The following is a 23026-nucleotide window of genomic DNA, read 5'->3' as shown; positions in this document are numbered from 1 at the left end:
ACAATAATATGTATTGTGTCAATAGACAATAGGTGCAGGAGGAGGCTATTCGTCCCTTTGAGCCAGCACCGCCATTCAATGTGATCATGGCTGATCATTCTCAATCAGTACCCCGTTCCTGCCTTCTCCCCATACCCCCTGACTCCGCTATCCTTAAGAGCCCTATCTAGCTCTCTCTTGAATGCATTCAGAGAATTGTCCTCCACTGCCTTCTGAGGCAGAGAATTCCACAGATTCACAACTCTCTGACTGAAAACGTTTTTCATCTCCGTTCTAAATGGCCTACCCCTTATTCTTAAACTGTGGCCCCTTGTTCTGGACTCCCCCAACATTGGGAACATGTTTCCTGCCTCTAACGTGTCCAACCCCTTCATAATCTTAGACGTTTCGATAAGATCCCCTCTCATCCTTCTAAATTCCAGTGTATACAAGCCTACTCGCTCCAGTCTTTCAACATACGACAGTCCCGTCATTCTGGGAATTAACCTAGTAAACCTACGATGCACGCCCACAATAGCAAGAATATCAATCCTCAAATTTGGAGACCAAAACTGCACACAGTACTCCAGGCCCTGTACAACTGCAGAAGGACCTCTTTGCTCCTATACTCAACTCCTCTTGTTATGAATGCCGACATTCCATTGGCTTTCTTCACTGCCTGCTGTACCTGCATGCTTCCTTTCAGTGACTGAGGCACTAGGACACCCAGATCTCGTTGTACGTCCCCTTTTCTTAACTTGACACCATTCAGATAATAATCTGCCTTCCTATTCTTACCACCAAAGTGGATAACCTCACACTCATCCACATTAAACTGCATCTGCCATGCATCCGCCCACTCACACAACCTGTCCAAGTCACCCTGCAACCTCATAGCATCTTCCTCACAGTTCTCGTCCCGAAACGTCATCCATTCCTTCTCTCCAGAGATACTGCCTAGCCCGCTGAGTTACTCCGGCGTTTTGTGTCTATTTATGGTAGACCAGCCACGATCGAATGGCGGAATACACTCGATGGGCCGAACGGCCAACTTCTGCTCCCGTCACTTACGAACTGACTGACACACGAGACAGCGGTCAGAAAAAAATAATAAAACGTGAAGCTGTGCAAGACGTGCTACAAACAAGAACGTTTAAAAAGTGCTGTTGTACAATTTATTATTTGCATCAGCAAAACTTCAGAAAACCACTGATTACCCAGGGTCGTATAGACACCCATTTTAATTTCTGTATTTTCAAGGCACAATAAAATTCTGTAATGTTCAGAGATATCTGGGGCAAAGGGAGACAGGATGTACAAGTAAAACACAGTACACGATGAATCAATGCCACATATTTTCATTTGGTGCACTTCACAAAGGAAACCATTAGTCCAGATTCAGAACGAGGTATCAATATTTTATTCAGGGACATGATCACTGTCCCAATCTCATCAGCGGGATGAAGGTGTATTCGCTGTCTCGTTAGGAGGTAGGGCGCGGAAACAGGCCCTTCGGCCCACCGACCCCGTACTGACCAGCGATCCTCAAACACCAGCACCATCCTCCACATTGGGAACAATTGTCAATTTCGCCCAAGCCAATTAGCCGACGAACCTGTACGTCTTTGGAGTGCGGGAAGAAACCGGAGAAAGCCCACGCAGGTCACGGGGAGAGCGTATAAACTCCGTCCAGACAACACCCGTAGTCAGGATCGAACCAGTTGCTGGGGAGAAATCTTTCAAGAGACAGTTAGATTTAGCTCTGAGGGCTAAAGGAATCAAGGGATGTGGGGGAAAAAGCAGGAACGGGACACTGATTTTAGATGATCATCCATGATCATATTGAATGGCGGCGCTAGCTCGAAGGGCCGAATGGCCTACTCCTGCACCTATTTTTCCTATGTTTTCTATCTTTCTATCTATCTATCTCATCCTCTAAAATAATAATGTAAGGCAAAGTAAAGATATTAACTCGTCAAGTAAAATTTTTTGCAAGGCAAAGTAAAAATATTGACTCGTCAAGTAAAATATCATTTTTTAAATTCTTATATCTAGATTTGCTTTATAATCTCTCCCTCACCATCACCTCTAGAACAAAAAGAGAATTGGACTTTATTTGAATGATACCAAAGTTATGGATATATAGATTTAGATATATTATAGATTATAGATATAGATTTAGATTTATATCTATAATATATCTAAATCTAAAAGGCTTTGGCATTATAACTGAGGCTTTCCACTGACCATTTCAGTAGGTTATTCGGGATGTTGGGATGTTATTAGTAGAGGCTTATCGCTCTGTCATTCGGCCCACAAATATGCTTGTGGTACAGCGGTGTGGATGCCCAGTTACTGTTATTGGGGTTGCCACTAGTTTGGGCATCACCTTGGTGCCATATCGAAACCCTAACCACATCTCCATACTCTCGTTCAAAGAGTAACTTTCCTATCACCAATATGCATTTTGTACCGCCACGCTCAGTCACCAGCCAGAGTCCCTGAGAATTTATTAAAAATAATATAAAGCTTTTATTCTGACTATTCAGTCCGCTCCACAGACATCACTTGACCTCTCGTTTGTACACGATAACAGTAGATAAGAAAAGGACTCTTAGTTGAGCTGGTGTCTCCACTGTCCAATAACCTTCAATTGCGGTCTACAGCTTCAGAAAGGCTCTGCCTCCCCTCAAATGGCCTTTCCTACGGTCTTCCCAAAGCTCTTCCCTACCGGAAATTGGCGCTCAGAAAACTCCGCCCCCATGGCATTGATATCTCGGACTTGGGACCAAGGAGGCAAGTTCCATTCCACCAAATGAGGCAACTCTTGGAACTCTCTCTCGAACTCTCTCTGCACAAGTTCAGAGGTCCATTCACAACAATAGCTTCCACAGTTAATCAAATTCCCAAAACCAGGTTTTAATTGTAAAAATATATTCAATAAACGGAGAGATGTATTAACACCTTCGTCTTAATCCGAAGGAAGGCACTGTAGATGCCGGTAGAAAACAGGCCCTTGTCGGGCAATTGAAAGACCCCTAGGGCTGACACGTGACAACCCAGGCCCAGAGACACGAGCCCAGCCCATCGCCGAGCTTTGCGGAATAATAAACCTGGCAAGATTAGGAGAAGGAAATTTAGAGTTTTACAAGATCGATTTCATCTTCGGACCCATTTCACCAACCGCAGGGCGCAAGTCTATCATCTGGTGCAGAGTGGCGAAGAAGAAAACCAAATTCTTCCTGGGGCGACCGGAGCCACTGTCCGTGAAGACCCGATCGGTCCTCGCGCTCCTTGCCACCCCGACTTTCTCCGTGGATGGAATGGGGGACGTCCAGGCTCCCTTCAAACAATTCGGATCTTCACGAAGGAAATGGATTCGGTGGTGTCCACGTGCCCCTTCTCGTAGACCAGGTAGAGGTGCTGCTCGTTGCTCGTGCTGTTGGAGGTGGTCATTGATGAGTAGCCACTCGGGCCATGCCAAATCGACAGCCTGTCCTTTTCCCATGACATCCCGTTGTTAAAACTCCACCTGACGGTCAGATTGACCCCTGGTCATCAAATGAAGAGGAGAGAGAGAGAGAGAGAGAGAGAGAGAGAGAGTGAGAGAGAGAGAGAGAGAAAAAAAAACGACAAAGTTAATTGAAAAATGATTTCAACATCTTATCGAAACATGGTAGCGCAGCGGTAGAGTTGCTGCTTTACAGCGAATGCAGCGCCGGAGACTCAGGTTCGATCCTGACTACGGGTGCTGCACTGTAAGGAGTTTGTACGTTCTCCCCGTGACCTGCGTGGGTTTTCTCCGAGATCTTCGGTTTCCTCCCACACTCCAAAGACGTACAGGTATGTAGGTTAATTGGCTGGGTAAATGTAAAAATTGTCCCTAGTGGGTGTAGGATAGTGTTAATGTACGGGGATCGCTGGGCGGCACGGATTTGGAGGGCCGAAAAGGCCTGTTTCCGGCTGTATATATATGATATGATATGATATAAGATTATTAAGGGGTTGGACACGTTAGAGGCAGGAAACATGTTCCCAATGTCGGGGGAGTGCAGAACCAGGGGCCACAGTTTAAGAATAAGGGGTAGGCCATTTAGAACGGAGATGAGGAAAAACATTTCCAGTCAGAGAGTTGTAAATCTGTGGAATTCTCTTCCTCAGAAGGCAGTGGAGGCCAATTCTCCGAATGCATTCAAGTGAGAGCTGGATAGAGCTCTTAAGGATAGCGGAGGTCAGGGGGTATGGGGAGAAGGCAGGAACGGGGTACTGATTGAGAATGATCAGCCATGATCACATTGAATGGTGGTGCTGGCTCAAATGGCCGAATGGCCTCCTCCTGCACCTATTGTCTATCGCCATCCACAAAAGAATAATATTTTCCCCGCAGAACACAAACTGCTGAATTAACCTGCGTCTTTTTACGCAAGAATCTCGCATCTGCAGTTCCTTGCGTCAACAATTTTTTTGCCCTGCTGGAAAGAGCGCGTTGGTAGTGTGTAATGACAGAGGCCCCAGTAGCACAGGCTGCAAATAAGAGCCATGTCAGTTCGCTGGATGGACACAAAATGCTGGAGTAACTCAGTGGGACAGGCAGTATCTCTGGAGAGGACTGAGTGACGGTTCGGGTCGAGACCCTTCTTCAGATTTTTCCGACTCAGTTTGCTCGATGATACATATAGGGGTGCCAACTATCTCAATCCCAAATAAGGGACAAGGTGATGTCACCGCGCCCCACGTGACCTCACCCAGCCAGCTGCCACGTGCTTCGGCTCCACCAATGGCGGCCGACCGGGCCTGGAGGCGGGTTGCTATGCAACCTCCATTAGGCGGTGCCCAGGCCTCCGGGCCTACAGCGTCCGGGCCTAATACGGGACAAGGGCGTTCCCATTCGGGACAAACCAATTTAGCCCAAAATACGGGATGTCCCGGCAAATACGGGACAGTTGGCAACCCTACATACAGATGTCCATGGCAGGTGATGGTTGGATGCCCCGCAGTAGCCTGGGGCTCGCCTGGATCGAGCGCGTCTCATAAGACAGGACAGGACTTTCGAAACTCCGCCACTTTGGAGCGTAGAAGGTTGAGGGGGGACTTGATAGAGGTTTTTAAAATTTTGAGAGGGACGGACAGAGTTGACGTGGGTAGGCTTTTCCCTTTGAGAGTGGGGAAGATTCCAACAAGGGGACATAGCTTCAGAATTGAGGGACAAAGGTTTAGGGGTAACATGAGGGGGAACTTCTTTACTCAGAGGGTTGTGGCTGTATGGAATGGGCTTCCGGTGGAAGTGGTGGAGGCTGGCTCGATTTTATTATTTAAGAGTAAATTGGATAGGTATATGGATAGGAGGGGATTGGAGGGTTATGGTCTGAGTACAGGTAGATGAGACTAGGTCAGGGAGAATGGTCGGCGTGGACTGGTAGGGCCGGACAGGCCTGTTTCCATGCTGTAGTTGTTATATGTTATATATGTTATATGTTAAATCTTGGCGCTTTGCATGCGGTCTTAGTGGGCCATTTCTTAGTTTAGTTTAGAGATACAGCGTGGAAACAGGCCCCTCGGCCCACCAAGTCCGCACTGACCAGCGATCCCCGCGCACTAACACTATCCTACGCACACTCGGGACAAATTACAATTTACGGAAGCCAATTAACCTAAAAAACCTGCACGTCTCTGGAGTGCGGGAGGGCAATCGGAGCACCCGGAGAAAATCCACGCAGGTCACGGGGAGAACGTACAATAGATGCAGGAGGAAGCCATTCGGCCCTTCGAGCCAGCACCGCCATTCAATGTGATCATGGCTGATCATTCTCAATCAGTACCCCGTTCCTGCCTTCTCCCCATACCCCCTGACTCCGCTATCCTTAAGAGCTCTATCTACCTCTCTCTTGAATGCATTCAGAGAATTGGCCTCCACTGCCTTCTGAGGCAGTGAATTCCACAGATTCACATCTTTCTGACTGAAAAAGTTTTTCCTCATCTCCGTTCTAAATGGGCTACCCCTTATTCTTAAACTGTGGCCCCTTGTTCTGGACTCCCCCAACATTGGGAACATGTTTCCTGCCTCTAACGTGTCCAACCCCTTAATAATCTTATACGCTTCGATTAGATCCCCTCTCATCCGTCTAAATTCCTGTGTATACAAGCCTAGTCGCTCCAGTCTTTCAACATATGACAGTCCCGCCATTCCGGGAATTAACCTAGTAAACCTACGCTGCACGCCCTCAATAGTAAGAATATCGTTCCTCAAATTTGGAGACCAAAACTGCACACAGTACTCCAGGTGCGGTCACACTCGGGCCCTGCACAACTGCAGAAGGACCTCTTTGCTCCTATACTCAACTCCCCTTGTTATGAAGGCCTACATTCCATTGGCTTTCTTCACTGCCTGCTGTACCTGCATGCTTCCTTTCAGTGACTGATGCACTAGGACACCCATATCTCGTTGTACGTCCCCTTTTCCTAACTTGACACCATTCAGATAATACTCTGCCTTCCTATTCTTTCCACCAAAGTGGATAACCTCACACTTATCCACATTAAACTGCATCTGCCATGCATCCGCCCACTCGCACAACCTGTCCAAGTCACCCTGCATCCTCATAGCATCTTCCTCATAGTTCACACTGCCACCCAGCTTTGTATCATCTGCAAATTTGCTAATGGTACTTTTAGTCCCTTCATCCAAGTCATTAATGTACAAACTACGTAAGGGGAGGACCTGCGGACAGGATCGAAGCTGGGTCTCCAGCGCTGTGAGGCAGCAACTTGCTGGCTGATCGGGGATGGTGCTTGGGGATGTCAATACGTTACTGAGATTGGACGCAAAACATAGACATAGAAACATAGAAAATAGGTGCAGGAGTAGGCCATTCGGCCCTTCGAGCCTGCACCGCCATTCAATATGATCATGGCTGATCATCCAGCTCAGTAACCTGTACCTGCCTTCTCTCCATACCCCCTGATCCCTTTAGCCACAAGGGCCACATCTAACTCCCTCTTAAATATAGCCAATGAACTGGCCTCAACTACCTTCTGTGGCAGAGAATTCCACAGACTCACCACTCTCTGTGTGAAGAAATGTTTTCTCATCTCGGTCCTAAAAGACTTCCCCTTTATCCTTAAACTGTGACCCCTGGTTCTGGACTTCCCCAACATCGGGAACAATCTTCCTGCATCTAGCCTCTCCAACCCCTTAAGAATTTTGTAAGTTTCTACAAGATCCCCCCTCAGTCTTCTAAATTCCAGCGAGTACAAGCCGAGTCTATCCAGTCTTTCTTCATATGAAAGTCCTGCCATCCCAGGGATCAATCCGGTGAACCTTCCCTGTACTCCCTCCAAGGCTAGAATGTCTTTCCTCAGATTAGGAGACCAAAACAGAGCTGGACTGTGCGTTTTGCGCCGGCGGGAACAAACTTACGTTTGTTGGCGTTTGCAGGGTTGCTGAAGAAGACGATGTTGTTCTTGACGACGGCTCCTGCCGCCACCGCGGGGTCTATCAGATCCTCGTCGAAGGTCACGTTCTCTATCGGGAGGGTGTCACAGGCATCGTAACTCTTCACTATGATTCGGCAGTGGCAGTGGTAGAAGTTTTGGTTCCTGGCGTTGACCACCACAGACCCATCGGGCAGCTCGTAGGGCTTAAACGCAAACACATGCACGCGTTTAGTTAAGAGATACAGCGTGGAAGCGGGCCCTTCGGCCCACCGAGTCCACGTCAACCAGCGATCAGTCAATACCACCAGGGGGTGCCGCTCGATCGCTGCCTCGCCGACAGTCTGTCGGTCCTTCTCAAACTCTTTGTGTTATTTTTGGTGAGTTTTAAAAGTTCGTGTGAATGTCCTCTGGTTTGTTTTATGTGGGGGGTGGGAGAGGGGGTCGGGAGAAACTTTTTTTCCCAATCTCTTCCCTTGCCGGAGATGCGATTGTTTTCTGGATCGTATCTCTGGTCGCTCTGCGGCCTAACATCACGGAGCTGGAGGTCTTAGAAGCATAGAAAATAGGTGCAGGAGTAGGCCATTCGGCCCTTCGAGCCTGCACCGTCATTCAATGTGATCATGGCTGATCATCCAACTCAGTATCCTGTACCTGCCTTCTCCAGCGATCCCCGCACACCAACACTAGTCCTACACCGTCCTAGGGACAATTTTTACATTTACCCAGCCAATTAATCTACATACCTGTACGTCTTTGGAGCGTGGGAGGAAACCGAAGATCTCGGAGAAAACCTGCGCAGGTCACGGGGAAACATAGAAAAATAGGTGCAGGAGTAGGCCATTCGGCCCTTCGAGCCTGCACCGCCATTCAATATGATCATGGCTGATCATCTAACTCAGTATCCCGTACCGGCCTTCTCTCCGTACCCCCTGATCCCTTTAGCCACAAGGGCCACATCTAACTCCCTCTTAAATATAGCCAATGAACTGGCCTCAACTACCTTCTGTGGCAGAGAATTCCACAGACTCACCACTCTCTGTGTGAAGAAATGTTTTCTCATCACGGTCCTGAAAGACTTCCCCCTTATCCTTAAACTGTGACCCCTTGTTCTGGACTTCCCCAACATCGGGAACAATCTTCCTGCATCTAGCTTCTCCAACCCCTTAAGAATTTTATATGTTTCAATAAGATCCCCCCTCAGTCTTCTAAATTCCAGCGAGTATAAGCCTAGTCTATCCAGTCTTTCTTCATATGAAAGTCCTGCCATCCCCGGGATCAATCTGGTGAACCTTCTCTGTACTCCCTCTAAGGCTAGAATGTCTTTCCTCAGATTAGGAGACCAAAACTGTACGCAATACTCCAGGTGTGGTCTCACCAATGCCCTGTACAAACTCCGTACAGACGGCGCCCGTAGTCAGGAACGAACCCGAGTCTCCGGCGCTACATTCGCTGTAAGGCTGCAACTCTACCGCTGCGCCACCTGTTTTTCCCACGAGTAGTAGCTCCACTCAATAACCAAAAGTCTCTAGCCTCCTTTTGTTCTGGTTTATTTTCACCCACATGTTTAGACTGTAATGTTGTATCCTTATTGTTTTAATGTTTATTCTTAATTGTGTACTGTATGTTCGTGTTGTTACTTGTGAGCAGAGCACCAAGGCACATTCCTTGTATGTGCACATACTTGGCCAATAAACGTATTCATTCATTCGAAAAAAAGAATCTCACTGTAATTTGATACACATGATAACGAAGGAATGATTGAGCCACTGAACCCCATGTGCTATCTTAGCAAGTACACCCACGCCCTGCAGAATGCTCGACCACCCACTGTTACCTGGTTCTCGTCTGGGTTAAAGTCACTGGAGCGTTTGGGCTGGTTGTACGGAATCCCCTTCAGATTGCCCCCGTTCCTCCAGGTCACGCCGTGATCATCGCTGACAACGCAGAATATCCCATCTTCCTCGATCGATCCATGCCCGCAGGCGATCAAGCGACCTTTGTTCGGGTTGAACTTTTTCTGCGCGGAAACAGAAGTTTGAGAAAACGCCCGACTTCAGACTTTCGCAAGCCGACTCATCGAGATGATACAAAGCTGGGCGGTGGTGTAAACTGTGAGGAAGATGCTATGAGGTTGCAGGGTGACTTGGACAGGTTGTGTGAGTGGGCGGATGCTTGGCAGATGCAGTTTAATGTGGATAAGTGTGAGGTTATCCATTTTGGTGGTAAGAATAGGAAGGCAGAGTATTATCTGAATTGTGTCAAGTTAGGAAAAGGGGACGTACAACGAGATCTGGGTGTCCTAGTGCATCAGTCACTGAAAGGAAGCATGCGGGTACAGCAGGCAGCGAAGAAAGCCAATGGAATGTTGGACTTCATAACAAGAGGAGTTGAGTATAGGAGCAAAGAGGTCCTTCTGCAGTTGTACAGGGCCCTAGTGAGACCGCACCTGGAGTACTGTGTGCATTTTTGGTCTCCAAATTTGAGGAAGGATATTCTTGCTATTGAGGGCGTGCAGCGTAGGTTTACTAGGTTAATTCCCGGAATGGCAGGACTGTCATATGTTGAAAGACTGGTGCGACTAGGCTTGTAGACACTGGAATTTAGAAGGATGAGAGGAGATCTTATCGAAACGTATAAGATTATTAAGGGGTTAGACACGTTAGAGGCAGGAAACATGTTCCCAATGTTGGGGGAGTCCAGAACAAGGGGCCACAGTTTAAGAATAAGGGGTAGGCCATTTAGAACTGAAATGATCATATTTCAGTCAGAGAGTTGTGAATCTGTGGAATTCTCTTCCTCAGAAGGCAGTGGAGGCCAATTCTCTGAATGCATTCAAGAGAGAGCTAGATAGAGCTCTTAAGGATAGCGGAGTCAGGGGGTATGGGGAGAAGGCAGGAACGGGGTACTGATTGAGAATGATCAGCCATGATCACATTGAATGGCGGTGCTGGCTCGAAGGGCCGAGTGGCCTCATCCTGCACCTATTGTCTATTGTCGATTGAGATGGAAGTTAGTCTAAACTAAAACTAAACTAAACCCCAACGGGTCTGCGCCGACCAGCGATCCCCGCTATCACAGATCACCACTATCCTACACCCACTTGGGACAATTTTTACATTTACCAAGTCAATTAATAGACAATAGACAATAGGTGCAGGAGGAGGCCATTCGGCCCTTTGAGCCAGCACCCCCATTCAATGTGATCATGGCTGATCATTCACAATCAGTACCCCGTTCCTGCCTTCTCCCCCATACCCCCTGACTCTGCTATCATCTAGCTCTCTCTTGAAAGCATCCAGAGAATTGGCCTCCACTGCCTTCTGAGGCAGAGAATTCCACAACTCTCTCACTGAACGTTTTTCCTCATCTCCGTTCTAAATGGCCTACCCCTTATTCTTAAACTGCGGCCCCTGATTCTGGACTCCCCCAACATTGGGAACATGTTTCCTGCCTCTAACGTGTCTACACGTTAACCTAACCTGCAAACCTGTACGTCTTTGGAATGTGGGACAGAAGATTTGGGAGGAAACACACGCAGGTCACGGGGAGAACGCACAAACTCCGTACAGACAAGCACCCGTAGACGGGACCGAACCTGGGTCTCCGGCGATGCATTCGCTGTAAGGCAGCAACTCTGCCGCTGCGCCACCCTGACGGCGAGATGGAAGTTAGTCTTCAACAACGTCTGCAATATCTCCGAGAAAGAGCGCGAGACAGAAGGGATAGAGAGACGCAACAAGAGCTCAACGTCTCCAAAATATGCGAGAAAGAGCACGAGACAGAAGGAATGAAGAGACCCAACAAGAGAGAACTGAATGTCGAGAGGATCTCCGAGAAAGAGAACGAGACAGAAGGGATGAGGAGACAGAAAAAGAGAGAACTGAACGTCGAGAGGATCTCCGAGAAAGAGTGCAAAGCAGAAGGGATGAAGAGACGGAACAAGAGAGAACTGAACGTCGAGAGGATCTACGAGAAAGACGTACCGGTATGTAGGTTAATTGGCTGGGTAAAATGTAAAAATTGTCCCTAGTGGGTGTAGGATAGTGTTAATGTGCGGGGATCACTGGGCGGCACGGACTTGGTGGGCCGAAAAGGCCTGTTTCCGGCTGTATATATATGATATGATTAGCGCAGCAGTAGAGTTGCTGCCTCACAGCGCCAGAGACTCAGGTTCCACACTGACTACGGGCGCTGTCTGTACTAAGTTTGTACGTTCTCCATGTGACCGCGTGGGTTTTCTCCGGGTGCTCCGGTTTGCTCACACACTCCAAAGACGTGCAGTTTTGTAGGTTAATTGCCTTGTAAATTGTCCCCAGTATGTGGGATAGTGCTGTAATACGGGGTGACCGCTGGTTGGTGCGGACTCAGGGAGCTGAAGGGCCTGTTTGCACGCGCTATTGCTAAGCCTAAAGTCAGGTAAAAGAGGTAACACAGCACAGCTTAGAGATACAGCATGGATCCAGACCCTAAGGCCCACCAAGTCTATGCCGACCATCAATCACCTGTTTAGATTTAGAGATATAGCGCGGAAACAGGCCCTTCGGCCCACCGAGTCCGCGCCGCCCAGCGATCCCCGCACATTAACACTATCCTACACACACTTGGGACAATTTTTACATATTACGCAGTCAATTAACCTACATACCTGAAGGTCTTTGGAGTGTGGGAGGAAACCGAAGATCTCCACGAGCGGCACGGTGGCGCAGCGGTAGAGTTGCCGCCTTACAGCAAATGCAGCGCCGGAGACTCGGGTTCGATCCTGACTACGGGCGCCGTCTGTACGGAGTTTGTACGTTCTCCCCGTGACCTGCGTGGGTTTTCTCCGAGATCTTTGGTTTCCTCCCGCACTCCAAAGATGTACAGGTTTGCAGGTTAATTGGCTGGGCAAATGTAAAAATAAAAAAAAAATGTCCCTAGTGTGTGTAGGATAGTGTTAATGTGCGGGGATCACTGGGCGGCGCGGACCCGGTGGGCCGAAGGGCCTGTTTCCGCGCTGTATCTCTAAATCTAAAAAATAAAATCTCGGAGAAAACCCACGCGGTCACGGGGAGAACGTACAAACTCCATACAGACAGCGCCCGTAGTCAGGATCAAACCCGGGCCTCTGGCGCTGCATTCGCTGTAAGGCAGCAACTCTACCGCTGCGCCACCGTGCCGCCCCTACACTAATTCTATGTTACCCTTATCCACTCAGAGTCGTAGAGTGGTACAGTGTGGAAACAGGCCCTTCGGCCCAACTCACGCACACCAGCCAACATGTCCCAGTTACGGTAGTCCCACCTGCCTGCGCCTGGTCCATATCCCTCCAAATCTGTCCTATCCATGTACCTGTCTTAGCTGTTTCCTAAACATTGGGATAGTTCTAACCTCAACTAACTCCTCTGGCAGCTTGTTCCATACACCCACCACCCTTTGTGTGAATAAGTTACCCCTCAGATTCCTATTCAATCTTTTCCCCTTCACCTCGAACCTACGTCCTCTGACACTAGACAATAGGTGCAGGAGGAGGCCATTCGGCCCTTCGAGCCAGCAACACCATTCAATGTGATCATGGCTGATCACTCTCAATCAGTACCCCGTTCCTGCCTTCTCCCCATACCCCCTGACTCTGCTATCCTTAAGAGCTCTACCTAGCTCTCTCTTGAATGCATTCAGAGAATTGGCCTCCACTGCCTTCCGAGGCAGAGATTTCCACAGATTCACAACTCTCTGACTGAAAAAGTATTTCCTCATCTCCGTTCTAAATGGCCTACCCCTTACTCTTAAACTGTGGCCCCTGGTTCTGGACTCCCCCAACATTGGGAACATGTTTCCTGCCTCTAACGAGTCCAACCCCTTAATAATCTTATATGTTTATAAGACATATATAAAATCTGGTCTTCGATTCCCCGACTCTGGGCATCAGGGGAAATCTTACTAGAGGGCGAATTATCCAACGCCTTTGGGATGCGGGAGGAAAACCGAAGCACCCTGAGGAAACCCACGAGGTCACTGGGAGAACCTGCAAACTCCACACAGAGAGCACCCGTGGTCAGGATCGAACCCGGGTCTCTGGCGTTGCAAGGCAGTGGCTAAACCAACTGCATCACTGAGCACCCAATCTCTTTGGTTCATTAAAACATTTGGTTTCATATGGGATGAAAGTTTACAACATATACATCAATGTTCATTAAATACTAGACATTCCTTAATACAATTTAAAATAATACATAGATTACATTATTCGAAGACGAAATTAAATAGGATTTTTCCTAGTATCTCTCATATTTGTGATAAATGTCAATTTCAAGAAGCTAATTTAACTCATATTTTCGTAACTTGTATAAAAATGCAAAACTTCTGGTTGGAGATTTTAAAAATAGTCTCTAAAGTTATTAACAAGAAATTAGATATGGATCCAAAATTAATTATATTAGGATTATCAGAACATACTACAAATTTCACAGCAAGTCAGGTACATTTTCTTAATAACTGCGAAAAAATTAATACTTAAATTTTGGAAAAAAACAATAACCCCCACAATTAAAATGTGGACTACGGAAATGACAGAGACCCTACATTTGGAAAAAATAAGATTTGCCTTAATTGACAAACCTGATTTATTTTTTAAAATATGGTCTCCATTTATTGAATTTTTAGAAAAGTAAATGGGTTTGGCACAGGACTAAAATAAAAAATTTAAATTAAAAGTTGAAACTTGAGTTAGGGGTTGGATGTACTGTTATTGTCTCCCGGATCTACTCCCTTTAATTTTTATAGTTAGATCCTTTTTTTAAAAATATATATTTTTAACCCTCTTATTCTCTCTCCCCAAGTTTATAGTTTTTTTAAAGTTTTTTTTTAACTTTCTCTCTTCAAAATTTTAAAAATTGAAGCTATGTAAGAACTCTGTAACAAATGTGTTTTTTAAATTTCTATTTGTACATATGCTTTTCAAAATTTTTTAAAAAAACAACAAAAAAACCCATTTGGTTTCGTTTAAAACAATGGAAATTAATTCAGCAATTTAAAAAAAAAAAGCACATAGTGCAATTATAGAATGGTTCAGAACAGGATTCTTTACATGTTTTCAGCAATTGAAAACAAGTTACTCACAGGCTGAGGACTGGACTCCCTTAAAAATGCTTAACATTGGTGACAAACCTATTTACAGCTGTGTCAATAAGGTGAGGTTGAATTACTCTTAAATACAATGAAGTGACCTTATTGCAAAGAAAGGAAAATAATTGCATCGCCTCTTGCTGTTTGGTTTCCTGCTTCATTTTGTTTTTCACACAGAGAGTGGTGAATCTGTGGAATTCTCTGCCACAGAAGGTAGTTGAGGCCAGTTCATTGGCTATATTTAAGAGGGAGTTAGATGTGGCCCTTGTGGCTAAAGGGATCAGGGGGGTATGGAGAGAAGGCAGGTAAGGGATACTGAGTTGGATGATCAGCCATGATCATATTGAATGGTGGTGCAGGCTCGAAGGGCCGAATGGCCTACTCCTGCACCTATTTTCCATGTTTCTATGTTTCGTGCAAGTTTTATTTGTGATGAGACCAAGTGGATCTGTTGGGCCCAAACCTCACCTGCAATGGTGCAGCACCTTCTCCTCCCCCCTCACTCCTTCCCCTTCAACCCCCCTTATCCTCCCTCCTCCCCCTCCCTCCCCCCTTCCCCTCCCCTCAACCCCCTTTATCCTCCATCCTTCCCTTCCTTCTCCCCCCCCCCTCCCCCTCCTCCCCCCCTCCCTAGGAGGAAACTTTAAAATGTGAATAACTTTAAAAATATAACACCGATTTCAATGAAACTTCTTCCACTAGCACCAGAGTAAGGTGGGCCTGAAATTGTCGTGCTCTCGTGCACCGTTTTGGCTGTATAGACAATAGATAAAAGACAATAGGTGCAGGAGGAGGCCATTCGGCCCTTCGAGCCAGCACCGCCATTCAATGTTATCATGGCTGATCATTCTCAACCAGTACCCCGTTCCTGCCTTCTCCCCATACCCCCTGACTCCGCTATCCTTAAGAGCTCTATCTATCCTGTAGTTCAGGAACAAACAAACAAACAAACAAACGAGAGATTTGGTATATATATTATAGTCATTAGCTTTAGAAGAGCTTGAAACTTGACATGGCCTTGAGATGCAAAAGAAACTGCAGAATTAAGACATTCGGCCCATCAAGTCTAATCTACCATTCAATCATGGCCGATCTATCTCTCCCTCCAAGCCCCATTCTCCTGCCTTCTGCCCAAAACCCTTGACACCCTCACTAATCAAGATCCTATCAATCTCTGCCTTAAAAATTCACAAATGAGTTGTTTTCACAGCCGTCGGTGGCAATGAATTCTACAGATTCACCACCCTCTGGCTAAAGCAATTGCTCCTCAACTGCTTTCTAAAGGTCTGTCCTTTTATTCTGAGGCTGTGCCCTCTGGCCCTGGACTCCTCCACTAAATCTCTATACATCGGGTGGTGCAGCGGGAGAGTTGGTGCCTTGCAGCGCCGGAGACCCGGGTTCGACCCCGACAGCGGGTGCTGTCTGTGCGGAGTTTGTACGTTCTGCCCTTTTCCCCCCCGGTCTCCTCCCCCACTCCAAAGACGTACAGGTTTGTAGATAAATTGGCTTGGTATAAGTTTAAATTGTCCGGAGTGTGTGGATAAGTGTGAGGTTATCCACTTTGGTGGTAAGAATAGGAAGGCAGAGTATTATCTGAATGGTGTCAAGTTAGGAAAAGTGGACGTACAACGAGATCTGGGTGTCCTAGTGCATCAGTCACTGAAAGGAAGCATGCAGGTACAGCAGGCAGTGAAGAAAGCCAATGGAATGTTGGCCTTCATAACAAGAGGAGTTGAGTATAGGAACAAAGAGATCCTTCTGCAGTTGTACAGGGCCCAAGTGAGACCGCACCTGGAGTACTGTGTGCAGTTTTGCTCTCCAAATTTGAGGAAGGATATTCTTGCTATTGAGGGCGTGCAGCGTAGGTTCACCAGATTAATCCCCGGAATGGCGGTACTGTCATGCGTTGAAAGACTGGAGCGACTAGGCTTGTATACACTGGAATTTAGAAGGATGAGAGGCGATCTTATCGAAACGTATAAGATTATTAAGGGGTTGGACACGTTAGAGGCAGGAAACATGTTCCCAATGATGGGGGAGTCCAGAACAAGGGACCACAGTTTAAGAATAAAGGGTATGCCATTTAGAACTGAGATGGGGAAAAACTTTTTCAGTCAGAGTTGTGAATCTGCGGAATTCTCTGCCTCAGAAGGCAGTGGAGGCCAATTCTCTGAATGCATTCAAGAGAGAGCTAGATCGAGGTCTTAAGGATAGCGGAGTCAGGGGGTATGGGGAGAAGGCAGGAACGGGGTACTGATTGAGAATGATCAGCCATGAACACATTGAATGGTGGTGCTGGCTCGAAGGGCCGAATGGCCTACTCCTGCACCTATTGTATAATGTGGGGGGGGGGGGGGGTGGAAATAAATTGCTGGTCGGTGTCGACTCGGTGGGCCTGTTTCCGCGCTGTTTCTCTAAAACTAAACTAAACGCAACCATCTGCCCCACCTGGATTCCCAATCCAGGGCCTGGTGCAAACATCTTGGTCCCGATCATTCTGGATAGGTTTCTCGGTTGGCTCCAACTTCTCCCATCGTCGTTGCTCTCGATGAGAAGGGTGCTGGAGACGTTGCAGTGGTAGTAGTGGGCACACATGGTGTACATGATGAAAACCAGGCCCTTCTGCTCATCGACCAGAATCACCCCCAAGTTCAGCCCGTCCACCTTGGAGCCGTCGTTGTCGAGGAAGGTGGTGGGGCTCCAGGTGGCACCTGGAGGGGACAAGAAGAAGCAGCTGGAGCAATTAGGCTTGTATACACTGGAATTTAGAAGGATGAGGGGGGATCTTATTGAAACATATAAGATAATTAGGGGATTGGACACATTAGAGGCAGGAAACATGTTCCCAATGTCGGGGGGAGTCCAGAACGAGGGGCCACAGTTTAAGAATAAGGGGTAGGCCATTTAGAACGGAGATGAGGAAGAACTTCTTCAGTCAGAGGGTGGTGATGGTGTGGAATTCTCTGCCTCAGAAGGCAGTGGAGGCCAGTTCGTTGGATGCTTTCAAGGGAGAGCTGGATAGAGCTCTAAAGGATAGCGGAGTGAGGGGGTATGGGGAGAAGGCAGGAACGGGGTACTGATTGAGAGTGATCAGCCATGATCGCATTGAATGGCGGTGCTGGCTCGAAGGGCGGAATGGCCTACTCCTGCACCTATTGTCTATTGTCTATTGAAGCTGGGTGGCACAGCAGTAGACACACACTTCCTGCCTTACCACGCCAGAGACCCTGGTTCAATCCTGACCCTTGCCAATTCTTGCTAATGGACTGGAATTTAGAAGGATGAGGGAGGGGGGGGGGGACATAGAACACAGAGTGCAGTATCCAGTATCTAAACGTTTCGATTAACTTAGTTGCGTTTAGAGCAAAGATAGTGGAACAAGATAGACCACTCGAACCTAAAAAACATCGCCGTTTTAGTAGGCAGAAACTTGCAGAAACATTTAAAAAGAAACATTAACAAAAATCAGTGAATTCATCAGTTTAAGAATAAGGACTGAGATGAGGAAAAACTTTTTCGCCCTTAGAGTTGTGAATCTGTGGAATTTTCTGCCTAAGAAGGCCGTTAGCCCTCAGAGCTAAATCTAACTGTCTCTTGAAAACATCCAGTGAATTGACCTCCACTGCCTTCTGCGGCAGTGAATTCCACAGATTCGCAACTCTCTGGGTGAAAATGTTTTTCCTCATCTCAGTCCTAAATGGTCGACCCCTTATTCTTAAACTGTGACCCCCCCCCCCCCACTCTCATCTTTCTAACTTCCAAACCTACGCTGCGCTCCCTCAATAGCAAGAATGTCCTTCCTCAAATTAAGAGAACAAAACTGCACATAATACTCCTGGTGCGGTCACAGCAGGGCGCTGTACAGCCGCACTAGGACCTCCTTGCTCCTGTACTCAAATCCTCTCGCAAGGAAGGCCAACGTGCCCAGTAGCTTTCTTCACTGCCTGCCAATATCCAATAGACAATAGGTGCAGGAGGAGGCCATTCGGCCCTTCGAGCCAGCACCGCCATTCAATGTGATCATGGCTGATCATTCTCAATCAGTACCCCGTTCCTGCCTTCTCCCCATACCCCCTGACTCCGCTATCCTTAAGAGCTCTATCTAGCTCTCTCTTGAATGCATTCAGAGAATTGGCATCCACTGCCTTCTGAGGAAGAGAATTCCACAGATTTACAACTCTCTGACTGAAACAGTTTTTCCTCATCTCAGTTCTAAATGGCCTACCCCTTATTCTTAAACTGTGGCCCCTGGTTCTGGACTCCCCCAACATTGGGAACATGTTTCCTGCCTCTAACGTGTCCAACCCCTTAATAATCTTATACATTTCGATAAGATCCCCTCTCATCCTTCTAAATTCCAGTGTATACAAGCCTAGTCGATCCAGTCTTTCAACATACGACAGTCCCGCCATTCCGGGAATTAACCTAGTAAACCTACGCTGCACGCCCTCAATAGCAAGAATATCCTTCCTCAAATTTGGAGACCAAAACTGCACACAGTAATCCAGGTGCAGTCTCACTAGGGCCCTGTACAACTGCAGAAGGACCTCTTTGCTCCAATACTCATCTCCCCTTGTTATGAAGGCCAACATGCCATTGGCTTTCTTCACTGCCTGCTGTACCTGCATGCTTCCTTTCAGTGACTGATGCACCGGGACACCCAGATCTCGTTGTACGTCCCCTTTTTCTAACTTGGCGCCATTCAGATAATACTCTGCCGTCCTATTCTAGGGCCCTGCCGCACCAAAGGAAACAGCGGTCAGTCACCTTTGTCAGTCGACGTGCGGACGGCAATGAACTTGGCACCAATATCGGCCGATGAATGCTTTCGTGCCTCCGCCACAGCAATGAGGTCATTGGAGGGGGTGAGAGATATGAGAGGCACCCTGAAGGTGTCGACGTGGCCAACCCCACCACTAATCCACAGCAACTGTTCATCTTCAATAAGTGGCTGGATCTGGAACACAATGGGGAAGAGTCACTCTACTATGCTCCAGCGGCCCACACATTCTCATTCACTGGGCAAAACAGAGAACACAGAGTGCAGTACCCACGCACCTGCATCTAAAAGCTGCGATTACCTTAGTTGAGTTTAGAGCAAAGATAGAGGAACAAGACAGACCACTCGACCCAAAGAACCGTAGCACGTCACGGCGCCATTTTAGCAGGCAGAAACATTTAAAAAGAAACATAACAAAAATCCGTGAATTCATAGATGAGATATATTCCACATTTTAATGGTGTAGGAAAATAACTGCAGATGCTGGTACAAATCGAAGGTGTCACAAAATGCTGGAGTAACTCAGCAGTTCAGGCAGCATCTCAGGAGAGAAGTCACAAAATGCTGGAGCAACTCAGCAGGTCAGGCAGCATCTCAGGAGACAATAGACAATAGGTGCAGGAGTAGGCCATTCGGCCCTTCGAGCCAGCACCGCCATTGAATCCGTCAATCTCCGCCTTAATGATATCCGTTGACTTGGCCTCCACAGCCTTCTGCCGTTAATACCTACTTCAACTCCCTCCTCCGGCAGCCCATTCCACATACCCACCCAGCCGCTTGTAAAAAAAGTTGCTCCTCAGGTTTTCTCTGGTGCACCTGTTTTCTCTCACATTCCAAAGACATACAGGTTTGTAGGGTTAATTGGCTTCTGTAAAAATTGTCATTTGTCCCTAGTGTGTAGGTTAGTGTAAGTGTACACTGGTCAACACAGACTCGGGGGGCTGAAAGTCCTGTTTCCACGCTGTATCTCGAACGTCAAAGGTTAGGTAGCCTACTTTAGTTCAGAGACATGGCATGGAAAGGATGCCTTCAACCAGACGATAGACGATGGACAATAGACAATAGGTGCAGGAGGAGGCCATACGGCCCTTCGAGCCAGCACCACCATTCAATGTGATCATGGCTGATCATTCTTAATCAGTACCCCGTTCCTGCCTTCTCCCCATACCCCCTGACTCTGCTATGCTTAAGAGCTCTATCCAGCTCTCTCTTGAATGCATTCAGAGAACTGGCCCCCACTGCCTTCTGAGGCAGATAATTCCACAGATTCACAACTCTCTGACAGAAAAAGTTTTTCCTCATCTCTGTTCGAAACGGCCTACCCCGTATTCTTAAACTGTGGCCCCTGGTTCTGGACTCCCCCAACATTGGGAACATGTTTCCTGCCTCTAACGTATCCAACCCCTTAATAATCTTACATGTTTCGATAAGATCGTCCTTCTAAATCCCAGTGTATACAAGCCTAGTCGCTCCAGTCTTTCAACATATGACAGTCCCGCCATTCCGCTCCAGTCTTTCAACATATGACATGCCAAGTCCAAGCCGACCCATTCACACTAGTTCCATGTTATTCCACTTTCACATCCACTCCCCACACACTCGGGGCAATATACAGAGGCCACTTAACCCACAAACACCCTGGGAATGCAGGAGGAAACCGGAACACCCGGAGGAAACCAACGTGGTCACGAGATGCAGAAAAAATGTTGGAGGAGTCCAGAACCAGGGGCCACGCAGTCTAAGAATAGAGGGGAGGACATTTAAAACTGAGGTGAGAAGAAACTTTTTCACCCAGAGAGTTGCGAATTTGTGGAATTCTCTGCCACAGAGGGCAGTGGAGGCCAAGTCACTGGATGAATTTAAAAGAGAGTGAGATAGTGCTCTAGGGGCTAGTGGAATCGAGGGATATGGGGATAAGGCAGGCACGGGTTACTGATTGTAGATGATCAGCCATGATCACAATGCATGGCGGTGCTGGCTCGAAGGGCCAAATGTCCTCCTCCTGCACCTATTTTCTATGTTTCTGCCACATGGAAACAACAGCACCCGAGGTCAGGATCGAACCCGGGTCTCTGGCGTTGCGAGGCAGTGGCTCTACCAGCTGTGCCACTGAACTGCCTACCTGGTTGGTTCATTGGAATATTTTTTTTTAAACAATGAAAGTTCATTTACCAATTATTTTCTAGAGTTGATGGACTTAACATCGCCCGGTGCAGCTTGGCCGCGGGGCCTTCCATCGCCCCGTGCGGCTCGGCCGCTGGATTTAACATCGCCCGGTGCGGCTCGGCCGCGGGACTTAGCTGCGCACGGCTCGGTCGCGGGGCCTTCCACCGCCCGGTTCGGCCGCGAGACGTCTCAGCGCCCGGTGCGACTCGGCCGCGGGGACTTCCATCCCCTTGCGGGGACTGTGCGGGTCGGTCGGGGACGAGCTGTCTGTCCGTGGGCGTGGGGAAGAGAGTGGAAGTTTTGTTGCCTCCATCACAGTGAGGGGGTGTTTGGAGTCACTGTGATGGACGTTATGTGTTGGGGTCATGTGTCTTGTGTTCTTTTTTGTGTGTGACTGCTATGTAGTTTTGTTCGGTACCTTGGTACCGAATGACAAATAAAGCTCTGTTGAACTGTTGAACAATTACAGAATGGCTCACAATGGCATTTTACACGTGTTCAGCGATTTAAAAACAAGTTAACATGTTGGCCTACGCAGAAGGTGAACACCTTCGCTCAGTCCGCCTTGCCCTACGTGATCTCACAGTCGCCAAACACGAACTCCCGTTCCCATTCCCACACTGCTTTCCGGTCATTGGGAATAGGCCGCGGGATTTTCCACCGCCCGGCGGGGGGCTTCAATATCGGCCGCCCCGACGTGGCAATTTCGACTGCCTGACCGCGGGAGAAGACGGCAGGGAAGAGAAAGACATTCTGGCCTGCCATCACAGTGAGGAGGAGACTGGAGGAGACTCACTGTGATGGATGTTTTTTAAAAAAATGTTGGGTTTTGTGATTGTGTGTTTTATTGCTTTATTTTATATCGCCTCTCATTGTTGTCTGTGATTTGGACGTAATTTCGTCCAAAAACTTGTTTTTGGAATACAATAAAGGCCATTCTATTCTATTCTGTCCTAGGCCTCCTCCATTGTCAGAGTGAAGCCAAATGCAAATTGGAGGAACAGCACCTCATATTTCGCTTGGGTAGCTTACACCCCAGTGGTATGAATTGGATTTCTCTAATTTCAAGTAACAACTGCATCCTCTCTCTCTCCCTATTCTGCCCCTCCCCCACCCCCACCACCCTTGTAATTGCACTAGTTTCATCGTCGTCCTGTTGAGTTTCATTGTCCACGCAACTCGTTATCGGGCGGCACGGTGGCGCAGCGGTAGAGTTGCTGCCTTACAGCGAATGCAGCGCCGGAGACTCAGGTTCGATCCAGACTACGGGCGCCGTTTGTTCGGCGTTTGTACGTTCTCCCCGTGACCTGCGTGGGTTTTCTCCGAGATTTTGCAGTTTTGGTCTCCAAATTTGAAGAAGGATATTCTTGCTATTGAGGGCGTGCAGCGTAGGTTTACTAGGCTAATTCCAGGAATGGCGGGACTATCATATGTTGAAAGACTGGAGCGACTAGGCTTGTATACACTGGAATTTAGAAGGATGAGAGGAGATCTTATCGAAACGTATAAGATTATTAAGGGGTTGGACACGTTAGAGGCAGGAAACATGTTCCCAATGTTGGGGGA

The 23026-nt window shown here is 47.7% G+C and overlaps 1 protein-coding gene across 1 annotated transcript; it reads right to left on the bottom strand.

Annotated features, from left to right (window-relative positions):
* Nucleotides 1-1146: 1146 nt before the first annotated feature.
* Nucleotides 1147-22095, bottom strand: neu1 (neuraminidase 1). Its single transcript, XM_078415934.1, has 6 exons — nucleotides 22045-22095; nucleotides 19282-19471; nucleotides 16963-17225; nucleotides 9248-9430; nucleotides 7397-7616; nucleotides 1147-3530 (listed from the first exon to the last, which is right to left on the bottom strand). Exons 1-6 carry the CDS (start codon nucleotides 22093-22095, stop codon nucleotides 3325-3327), a joined length of 1113 nt encoding a protein of 370 aa, XP_078272060.1. The 3' UTR covers nucleotides 1147-3324.
* Between the last annotated feature and the right edge of the window lie 931 nt (nucleotides 22096-23026).

The sequence above is a fragment of the Rhinoraja longicauda genome, chromosome 19 (assembly GCF_053455715.1).
Source record: "Rhinoraja longicauda isolate Sanriku21f chromosome 19, sRhiLon1.1, whole genome shotgun sequence".
NCBI lineage: Eukaryota > Metazoa > Chordata > Chondrichthyes > Rajiformes > Arhynchobatidae > Rhinoraja > Rhinoraja longicauda.
The sequence above is the reverse complement of the archived record's forward strand: the minus strand, read 5'-3'. Positions and strand labels throughout refer to the sequence as shown.

Excerpts from the sequence above, each read along its gene's own strand:
- neu1 (XM_078415934.1), bottom strand. The coding sequence starts at position 22,095 with ATGACCGGAAAGCAGTGTGGGAATGGGAACGGGAGTTCGTGTTTGGCG. Across the intron at positions 17,226-19,281 it reads CCGCACGTCGACTGACAAAG|GTGCCACCTGGAGCCCCACC; the intron begins GTGACTGACCGC and ends TGTCCCCTCCAG. Across the intron at positions 7,617-9,247 it reads TTAACCCAGACGAGAACCAG|CCCTACGAGCTGCCCGATGG; the intron begins GTAACAGTGGGT and ends TTTGCGTTTAAG.